At 38.6% G+C, this 11,345-nt stretch overlaps 1 protein-coding gene across 1 annotated transcript in view; it reads left to right on the top strand.

Moving 5' to 3' along the window:
* The first annotated feature begins 9,550 nt into the window (after positions 1 to 9,550).
* The window catches only part of CFAP69 (cilia and flagella associated protein 69), a 58,671-nt gene continuing 56,876 nt past the window's right edge, over positions 9,551 to 11,345 (top strand). The window contains exon 1 of the mRNA XM_069461647.1: positions 9,551 to 9,652. Within this exon, the coding sequence (XP_069317748.1) occupies positions 9,551 to 9,652 (102 nt within the window). The remainder of the gene's footprint in view (positions 9,653 to 11,345) is intronic.

The following is an 11,345-nucleotide window of genomic DNA, read 5'->3' as shown; positions in this document are numbered from 1 at the left end:
GTGAAAGTATCAAGTTTACACACAGGTAGTTGTTTGTCAGCTGATCTATGTTGTTACATCTTAGACAGTGACTGTTCTCTACGGTATGGGATTTTACTCATGTTCATGGAGACATTATAACGTGCCAGGCGTGGATCTAAGCACTTTATTGATAAGTAGTTATTATCCCCATTTTACATATGAGGAACTGAAGGATAGAAAAGCTAAGTAATTTGATCAAGGTCACACAGTTTATAAGTGGCAGAGTGAGTATTCAAGTTCAGGTAGTCATATTCCAGAGGCCACGATTTTAACTAGTAGGCAATACAGCTCATACTCCATCTCCATGCATTAGGTTCATGATACCAATCTATTAATAGATGCTTCCTCTTTTGTATAAAGGCATTGACATTCTTTAGAGTAGGTTGTATGTATCAAAAAGGTGTATGAAAGTGTTACGATTGTAGATGTATTATTGCTTGTGGGGCAATCCTTAGCTGCTTGCCCTGGTCTGGCCTGGGACGTGAGCCTGGAGACCCATGGCAGTCCATATGCAGTGACAGACTCAAGCAGAAAGAGGACACAGCAGTGTTAATGAACTGCTGAGGTCCTACAGAATCTTTAAAAAAAATCTTTGTAGAGTTGGTCATCTCCTTGGCTCTTCCTGAGAAGTCCTCCAGTCTGCACCACCATTTACTCAAGAGCAATTTACAGGCATGAAGGATATTAGAATAAGTGGTTGATTATAAATCTATTCTGGAGACATATAATCATACAGATTATTCATAAAATTTTTCAGTGTTGGCATTTCACATTTAAATTGCATTTTGTTCAAACTTTAGAGTGCCCTACATTCCCTCCCCTCCATTTGCTCTTTCCTTATTAAAATACGAAGTTGCAGACAAGTTACAATTATATGCATTCCTCTTCCTAAACATTTCTAAACTTACCCACTGAGGTACTGCTGAAACCAGCTGCCAAAAATAAAAGGACTTTTATTTAGTGGAGGCTACTTTTCCCACCAATGGCTCTTTTCCTACTACTGCATTGTCAGTTTGGTAAATCACTCATGATTCTCTGATGATGTTTTCTTGGTGAATTTTAGTATCCTGCACTTTCTAATTGAGCTGTCCATTTTCTTTATTTTAATTATATTTCTCCCCTCTTGGTAATCACTTGTTAGTTCTTGGTAGGATTTCAGTTGGGTGATGATAACTTTTAAGGGTAAATACACAAGCATACATAGTGGACTAGTGAAAATAACAGCATATTTTCGATATTTTATTGTTCCTTAAATTTCACTTTCATAAGACTCTGCTTTAGCCATTTGAAAATATAATGAAATATTTCTAAAAGTTAGATGACTGTTAAAGTATATATTGTTGCATGTATATATTAAGTAGCCAATATAAATAAAATTATCATTATTACAGATAAATGGGGCCTTTGAAAATATGAAAAAAAATTTTATGAAAATGTATAAAAGATGCAACTGATGTTTCAAATGGCAACATCTCCTTTTCAGTACTACAAAAATGGAATCATTCTGAAGTTTTAGAAAAAATGTAATATATTCATTATAATTCTAAATATCTAAAAGCCTTTCTAAAATGCAAAACTATTGACTTTTAATTGCCTTATTTTACTTCTCATGTGATTATTTTTCTTAATTGTTATTTTTCATAATTATTATTTTTCTGAATCATTCTTCTGGCCTCAGAAGTAGGACTGAATTCTGCTGTTGCTAGATGTGATAAAGTGGTGATGCAAACTTTAAAGCAGTGGAAATTTGTTTCCTGATCTGTGTTTCGAGAAGTGCCCCTGAGAAAAATATAAGAATGTAGAAAATATACCCTGTCTTAATCCTATGCAAAAAAGATCAAGTAATTTTTTTTCCTATGAGGAAAATAACCATGAGCTGTATCATGCTACTTAGCTTTTGTGTACAGATTTCATATGTCTCCTCTCTTAAGAATATTTAAAATCACATTTAAATATGAATATATTCATGCTAACATTATTTTTCAAAATATACATGGAAATTTATCCCAGATTGTCTACACATGAGATTTTTATTTAAATTTTAAAATATTTGAAAGTATGAATAAATTATATTTATAGGTATTTATCAGAGATAATTATTTTGTGCCACATACAGGGTTGTCTAATGAGCGCTAGTATTAAACTACCTGATTAATTTCTTATACATAAACATAACCTTAACTTGATTAAGGAATTTTACTTTCAAAATTAATTTGATAATAGTAACTTAAGGTATATTCACACTTACATTACAATCAAATTATGGAAATCATTTGTATAAAAGGGCTTCAAGAATACATCATATCTAATTTTTGTATTTATGTCCTACGTAATATGATAAAACTGTAATTCTTTTTAATTACCATTTGCCATTAAGCTATTTCATAATAAATTCTGTACAGAGAGTTTTCCCCCAAAAAAGAGATTTATGAAATTTAAAGTTTCTTATGTGATATTTTAAATAAAGTATGATAAATATAATCATAAATATTTCTTTAGGAATACTGTAAACACTGAACTTAAATATATAATACCTTTGTCAGTCTATAAAGTCCTTGTTTTGAAATAAGTAAACAGCCTAAAATGTTATTGAAATTATTTTGTAAATTCATGACCTAAAGCAGTACACACACAGTATAACACACCTCAGTCCAGTGTTAGGATTTATATTTGTGATGTGTCATCATGAAAATGAGATGTTCCACCCTCAATTGTCCATCAGTTAGTAAAACAAATTCTGATATATATTCAGTATATATAATTAGCTTTAAGTGAAACTGGAATAATTTTAGTGGAAGCACAAATCTGTTCTTACCTTTAAGCAGTGAATGTTATAATAATGAATAGGCTCTTTGATTTTTTTTTTTTTAGTGTGAGGAAATTATAAAGTGCTTAACTTCCAGAGAGTCTGTTCGTATGATACATGTTCAGCCTAACACACATACATTGAGTTGTTTTTTCTTTTTTTTTAACTTTCCAAATCACTGACTTTCCATCGTGCATTTATCTAAAATTAAAGTATACTGTGTGGATTCTCCCAGTGGTTAGATGAGTTAAATTAAATCACAAAAGCAGATGCTTTTGTGTGATCTCCAAATTGTCAATTTTAAGGAAGTATTCTCTGGAGATTTTCTTTAAAGGTAGCTTGCAGATATCCAGCCTGAACGGACTGGAAGTTGTCTCCCGATGTCTATTTACCCTACTTCTTTAAAAGCTGCTGCCCATCATTTTCCTCAGCTGCCCTTGCAATTAGGTGTACAAGTGACTTGAGTACTGGCCAGCGAGATGAAGTCAAAACTAATCCTGTCTGGCCTTCAGTTCTTTGTCATGATACCGTTTAACACTGATTGAATAAAATAGACTGCAATAATTCTTACCTTTAAAAGCTTTTAAAGGATAATGCGCAACTGATTTGCTGTTGTTAATTAATTATATTGATTTTCTTGCCTTGATTCTTCATTAGATATTTTGTATCTGCTTGGAATATATTGTCTTCTTTGTAACTGTGTAATTGACATTTACTAAAACTCTGTAATCTCCAAAATGCCGCTATTATATGCCATGGTTTTATAGCATTCTAATAGATCTGCCTTATAAACATTTAAATAAAAAGTACTATTTAATGTTTTAACTTCTCTTGTGAAATGTTGTCTGCAAATGGTTTTTTTTCTTACTGAATACTAATTCCAATATTTGATGGAGGCCAACTAATACCATTCAGAGTATTTCTTTTTAGAAGCATCCAGAAGGCAGTACATGTTGCAGGGCTTTTGTTTTTCTGTCTGTTTTTACCAAAGTAGTCATTTAGAAAAACCTCCATTTAATGTCAGTATTCTTAAAATTATTTCATTTCACTAGTATTCATTAAGCATCTTTAAATCAGGACACAACAATATTCAAGCTATTCTGTAAGCTCCCTGATAGCAGGAATTTTATCTTATTCAGTACTAAATCCCCAGTGTCTAGTACAATATGGTCTACGGTAGGTACTAAAGAGATAGTATAATGAATCATGACTCATTTTTACAGAAAGTTATGGTTTTTATTACCCCACATCCATGCAGCCATGCCTACTTCCTCCTGCCTCTTCCTCACAGCCCTCCCCATCACTGCCTCCACCTCTTGCCTTCCTCCAGCCCTGCCGGTTGCCTAGGGCTGCCCTGTAGTCCTAAAGAGCAGTTGCTGCCGCTGCTGCTGCTGCTGCTGCTGCCACTACGGCCACCACACTGCTATATGCTGAGGAGTCCTGTGCACTGCACCACTGACTAGGAGAGGAGAAACCCGCCTGTGCATAGGATCCGTGGAGGCTCTGGCTTCCCCAGCTGCTGCCTGGAAATGCATAGGTGCTAATGTCCTGACAGTAGGATTACCAGGTAAAATACAAGACTCTCAGTTAAATTTGAATTGCAGACAAAAAACAAATAACTTTTTATTATAAGTATGGGTTTTTGGGTTGTTTTTTTTTTTTTGTTAAATCTAGCAACCCTACTTAAGGAGTGAATTTTAACCAAGGAGATGCAGCACAAGATGTAGCTAGTAGATAAACATTCCCTTCCTTTCACCCAGATGGGCTATTCTAAAGTGCAATAACTCATAAGACCTTCATGAAAATATCCTAAAAGATCAAGCAATTAACTGCTCTTGTTCCAAAGTCATAACCAGCTCAGTAACACCTATATTTATGTCCCCTTCTCTACTGCCTCACTTCCATTTTTTTTTCCTTACTTCTGCCTCCCAGAGATAGCACTCCCCAATAAAGTGGCAGCAGGTGAATGAATATTGGTTGCTGTTTGTGACAGCCTGGGGGGAACCTAGGCTAGCACAGTACTTTTGGCAGTAGATTCTTCTAATGGAAAGTGAAACATGAAATAAATGATGATTTTAACAAAGTCAGGCATAGGAACCAGCAGCCTCAAAATCCAGATTTGTTGAAACCCCTTCGAGTGGATACATCCCTCAGGGACAGATTCACTCTGATCAAATGTATGGTGATGGATTGTAATCAGAATAGTAATTTATCACTACTGTGAGAAATATCAATGTCCTATAGGCAAGAATACCATTATTGCCTTAACTAAATATATTCTATTCTTGAATCTGTTGTTTGTAAGAATTCAAATTATAATCCAAAGGATATCAGGATCTATTATAGTCTGAGTTGTGTCCCTGCAAAATTCATATTTCAAAATCCTAACCGCCCCCCCCCCACTACCTCAGAATGTGATTGTATTTGGAGATAGGGCCTTTGAAGAGGTAACTAAGGTAAAGTGAGGTCATATGGTTGAGCCCTAATCCAGTATGACTGGTGTCCTTAAAAGAGGAGGAGATTAGGATACGATCAGGCACAGAGGGACGACCACGTGAAGAAAAAGGGAGAAAATGGCAAGCCATGGAGAGAGGTCTCAAAATGAAACCAATCCTGCCAACACCTTAATCTTGGACTTCTAGCCTCCGCAACTGTAAGCAAATAAATTTCTGTTGTTTAAGCCACCCAGACTATGGCATTTGTTAACACAGCCCTCAAAAACTAATAGAGAATCCATGGAATCAGAACAAGTCAAGTTAGTTACAAAACTTGAATGATTAGTGTCATTGGAATAAACATGTCTGATTAATCATGCCCCACAATAAAAACAGTTCTATCCTGGGGTTACTTCACTACAGCCTCCCCCATGTAAACACAATAAGCAGTTGTTAATTCTAAAAGCTCAGAAACACTTTTATTTCATGGAAATATTCCTATGTCATGGAACTAAAGCTTTGATCAGGTAAAAGTAGTTCTTAATAAATTCTTCACTTCATTTATTACCATTTATTTAGTATTCGACTAAACATGAATAGTTCCTGCAGCTTCCCACTTAAAAATCACTTGCAGTTTGGGTTACTGTTAGTACACTTTTCGATAGAATGGTTAACTTCAGAGTTGGCTGTTCTTTTACTTTCATTTTCTGTTCTTTGTCCTTACTATTACCATATTTGCATTAATGATTTTGTTGGAAAGAGGTAATTACTTTGATTTTGTTTTTAGGCTTTGTTTCTGTACTGTCAATCTGAAAGAGTTTTTTAAAATATCAAGGTATATTACATTCCAGTTTTATATGTATTTCTTCTGTTAACAAAATTCCTCTAAAGTGAACCTACTAAAACTATAATTACATTTCATATGTGCTATAAAATTCTCTATTTAAAGTAAATTACTCTGACTCAAAAAGGAATAACATTTGTTTGAACATTTAGAACATCTGGCATTAGTTGAAAGGCTACCAAATTCCTATGTAATCTAAAATACTTATTAGAAAAGTTCTTAATTCATGAATATATAATTATCATATAATTATAAATAATTATAATTTTACTAAACATTGCTAATTAGGCAGAGTGCATACAAGAAAAAATCAGAAGGAAAAAATCAGAACTACATTCTTGCTTAATATTATATTTATTTTAAAAATATATTTGGCTTTCTTTGTTACTTTTAAAAGTAAAAATTGTGTGTAGGTCAACATTATTAAAACTTCTAGTTAATCTTTAAGTCTACAGGTGCCTCTGAGAAGAAAGGGTTGTATTGCTGAACCCAGTGAATACTATTAAGTATGTGGTGAATACAAAAACAAATTGATGGACAAGGTGGCACCTAACAGCAAAGGATGTAAAGGAGGTTTCCTAGAAAAGTCATGTAAACCGAGTTTCATAAGGAGTTAGTCATCTGAAGACAGCAGCACTTACAACACAATGCAGAGGTAATGCAGGAAAAAGCTTGGCTCTTTGGAAAACTAAGAAATTCACTCAAGATGGCTGAGTGTGGAGTGTTTGAGGCTTTCCATCGTTGTCACTTCTCACCTGTCAATGACTAAAACAAATACTACTGGAGTTAAAAATAAATAAATAACAAAGCTGGGTCTATTAACTTACCAGAAAAAGGGGACCTACCCCATGAAGAATTTCACTGATTACACTGAGGAGGAAAAAGTCAGGGGCTTTTCAAGTGTTAGAAAGGGGGAATTCACGGGATTTATGCTAATTAAGTATTGGAAACTGGCACTCTAGAGATATAGGACCAAAAGAATATATAGATCTGTACACAGTTAAAATAAAATCTCCCATTGTTCATTAGTGAGGAAAGTGTCTTCAGTTAGGTCCAGTGAGGAGTCTGACTTGCCAAGGTCACTGACGTTTATGGACCCTTATCAGCTTCAGCCTGTTGTGTTGAAACACAAGAGTCAGTTGATATCTCTTAGGCAAACTCTGTTTTAAGTGGAAAATTTTCCTTTGCAATCTCCCTCTTCATCTTTCCTCCTTCTGAGATGCCAGGATGATCACACAAAGGATAAGCAAATGATCCAATTGTCTCTACCACCATCTTGGTTTTGGGTGCCATACCCACAGGATTACATTGTATTTATCCAAGTGTCATTGTTACAGCAAGTGTTACAGCGAGTGGTGCCGAGGACAAACCAAGCCGCACATGGAGAGTCAGAGAATCACTGGCGGGCTCAGAGGGGTCTCGCCACCAAATTCTGAGCCCCGTTTACCCAATTTTTCCCACTTTTATTAAGTTGGGGTGACCTAAGGGGTGGGGTCTCAGGTGACTAATGTCCACTAGGTAATAGGTTAGGTTAGTTGTTGTACCAGGTTATAGGTATAGTGTTATGTTGATGTGTCAGGAAATAGGTTAGTATTACGTTGATGTGTCAGGTGTTAGGTTAGTATTATGCTAATGTGGGTCTTTTGTGAGGGGTGGGGGTCTTAGGTGGCTGCTGTGTTAAGTAAGAGATGGGGGTTTTCCTTATCATTATCAGTCTCCTTTCAATATGGTATACTCGGACTGTGCAACAGCAATTAAGGTCATGTGAATAAAATGCTTAAACCCTTTGTACTCTCCTGGGTGATAGCAACCTTAGACCTAACTGAACCGGCCTCTAGATGTAAGGCCTGAGAGTACTTTTAGAGATAGCTGGGAGTAGGTAGGTAGCACACTGGCGCAGCAGAGGCGTGCTGGGCCCGCAAAGACATTTATGAGTAGCTGTAAAGATAAAAGAAAAACAAAAAGCATGTGGAGGCTTAGGCAAGGAAGTTTCAAGCAGGGGAGAGTGGTCAGCAGTGTGAAATACTACCAAGTACAGCAGGATAAGTACAGAAAAGTGTTCACAGACTTTGACCACAAGCATTGGTGACCTCAGCGCAGTTTCAGAGGGCTGAGGGTGTGGAAAGTGGAAATAAGGACTGCAAGTGCTCTGTACTCCCTCAGAGAACCTTGGTCTCTTTGGCTCAGGTGCTGCCGGGCCCAATCTAGTTTTTACATTTCTATTTCAGGGCCTGAAATGTCATTCAGTGGTCAAAGTTGAAGGAACAACCTGGTCATTCTACAAATCAAGAGAAAAGCCCTGAGATGTGAAATTTTTTTCATTCAGTTTATATATAATTTTAAATCTATAAATTCTATAGAAGATATAAAAACATACATTTAAATCTTGAAGAGTTTCTGGAGTTTAAAAAAAAAACAGATCAAAAGGGTTAAAGGATTTTTTAAAAAGTTTTCACAGCCATGGTGTTTGGAGTTATTAAATTATATTGATGATTGTCATGAGAAGCTTTCCACTAAAGTCATGACCCTTCCTGTATTATTATTCAGGATACCGTGGATAGGTAACAACAGTAATAGTAATAGTAAAGATAACGATAATCTTGATTATACTGGGTGCTTATTATGTGCCAAGCGCCACTTAAACACTATCATCTCATTCAATCCCAGCAACAATCCTGTTTTACAGATGAGAAAAGTGGGGCTTCCAAAGGTTAACTTGCTCTAGTTTAAATAATTTGACTCAAAAGCCTATTAACATTATGTACAATGCCTTTTTTGTTTAACTATTGATTGGGCCACGAAAATACAAACGTGGTAAAAGGCTGGGGAATTTAGGAGACCGGTCATTTCTCTCGGGTGAGGTAAACTCTGCTTCAACACTATCCATCCATCACATCACCACCCTGCATCCCACGTACACCCCTCAGCCCTCCACCCACTCATGCCTGTTTTAAGCAAGGCTACCAAGACTAAAACACACCCGGCGCCTAAGGTGCCACTTCCCGCTAAGTACGGAGGTCTCCCTCCAGCCTCGCTCTTGCTCGCCTGCAGACTCACCCGTCCGGAGCGCGGCGGGGTAGATTGGACTTTTGGAATTTTGGGTAGTTTGGCTCTCCCGGTTTCCGTAGGAGCCACTATCTCCTCCGCCTCTGGCTCCGCCCCCTAGCAACGCACAGGCTTGTGTTGACAACTAGCGGACTGGCTGCGCCTAGGCCTGGGGGTGGGCGGCCTCGGCGCAATGCCGGCGGTGTCGCGGTGGCCCAGGCCAGGACCGGACGCTCGGGGCCTTTCGCGACTCTAGCGGCTCTCAGGCTGCCTTAACTTCCCGGTGGCAGGGCCTCTTTGGAACCAGCGATTGCAGGCACACTGTAGGGCAGGAGGATTTCCGCCCCCACACACACACTCTCCTCCCCGCTGCCTCCCGCCATGTCCACAGCGCCGGCCATGGCGACGGCAGAGGCCCAGGAATCCGGCTACAGGAGGAAGTCCAGCAGTCCCCGTCAAATCCCGGTGGTTGCGGTGGTGACGGAGGACGAGGAGGCGCAGGTATGACCAGTTGTCTGTGCTTTGGGAGGTGGAGGGGGCGTGAGTGAGATCTGGGGGAGGGCACTAAGCCTGGGGGTGGCAAGGGCGGAAATGGGGACCCGAGTGGAGATGGGGGAACCCGCGGGACAGAGGTTCCAAGCGCAGAGCTGACCTCCTCCCCCGAGAACTGTGCCGCCTGCGAGTGGGACTGGCTGTCGTCAACCAGCCTGTCTGGGGACTGGTGCTGCATGGTCCTCCTGGAGCATTTCCACTAACCTGAGTAGGCGGGACTTTGCCCTTGCTACTTTGAAAAGTGTGGTCACGAAGGAGGAAAGATACAATTCTTAGCCAAATTTGATTTGATGACCAGATGACTGTTTGCACTGGGCTTTTATACGGAGATCCCTGTTATCAAATGATGTTCTTGATATAGGTGTACATTCTCCTATTGGTTGCTTTTACAAATGAGAACCCTAAAGCCTTGAGAAGTTAATTAAGTTCCCACTGCTTAAATTTTGCTACTATTAAAGCCTGCACCTGAAGGGGAGGAATATTTTGTTTAAACTAGAAATTAAGCATCCTTTTAAATATGCAGTTGGAAGCTGGTGGTATTTATAGGTTGGGTCGGAGAGAATCGGGAGAGAATAGAATTCATTTGTTTTATTGTGCTGGTACTGAATTTGTTTTGGGTTTGCTTTTGTTATGAATAGAAAATAAATACTTCAAGTTGGTCTGTTGAGAAATTTCACCCATGACGCTAGCTTGGATCTCCATTCGTGGCGGAGGTGTTTAGAAACCCTAGGTCGTTTATTTAATACAAGGCTTCCACTGCTCCCCCAGAGAGCCATGATTCTGCCTTAAATGCCGTGAATTCTATGGAGGAATCCTGCCCTGCCTCACACTAATGGCGTGGGGCCATTGTGGGAATTCCAGTTGAGGCTTAGCAAATCTCAGGCTGCGTCAGGAACCCCGTCTCTTGCGTCCACAGCCTGGAGCCTTGGAGAGTTTTGCGGGGGTGGCCAGTTGACTGGGGACCTCTTCTCCCAAGGAAATAGGATTGAGCTCTCTGAGGAGGGTCAGACATTTACATAGTAACCTGCAGAGCAACAGCACTTTTGCATGAGAAGGAGCTGGTGTTAGGGGAATTTACCTCATGGGTTTTGTGGAGGTATTTCCGATATGGGTAGGGAGAAGAACTTTGGGGAACAATAGCTCTCCACTCCAAAGGCTGTAAAGGAGATCAGCACTACCACTGTACTCCCAGGCACGGGACAAAACTGACAAGTAGGTGAATTTGGTAACTGATGGCTCTCATTCTTCCTTTACTTGGTGTAAGAAAAATTGGGCAACATTATATGAGTCAGGCAAACATGGGTTAAAACGAAAAAAGAAGAAATACTTTTAAGAAGCCATTGCCAAAATAGTCCATATTGTACCAAGTAAAACAAAACAAGTACATGTGTATTTTCTCCCTTGCTTATCTTTCATTACTACCACTCCTTCCAGGACCTAGGATTCTCTTCCAGGAGGATCTGTCAATATGCATGAATTCATGTTCTTGCCTTGTTAATAACTACTTCTAGGAGTGGTAACATTTTTGAAGTACTGAGGGAAAAGGCAGTTTCTACTCGAAAACTGATATAGAATAGGAACTTTTTAGAGCTGGTTTAGAGATCAGTCTAGTTTTTTGTTTGTGGTTGCTTTTACAAATGAG

The sequence above is a fragment of the Eulemur rufifrons genome, chromosome 29, assembly GCF_041146395.1.
Source record: "Eulemur rufifrons isolate Redbay chromosome 29, OSU_ERuf_1, whole genome shotgun sequence".
Lineage (NCBI taxonomy): Eukaryota > Metazoa > Chordata > Mammalia > Primates > Lemuridae > Eulemur > Eulemur rufifrons.
Note: the sequence above shows the minus strand (reverse complement) of the source record. Positions and strands in the feature narration are given on the sequence as shown.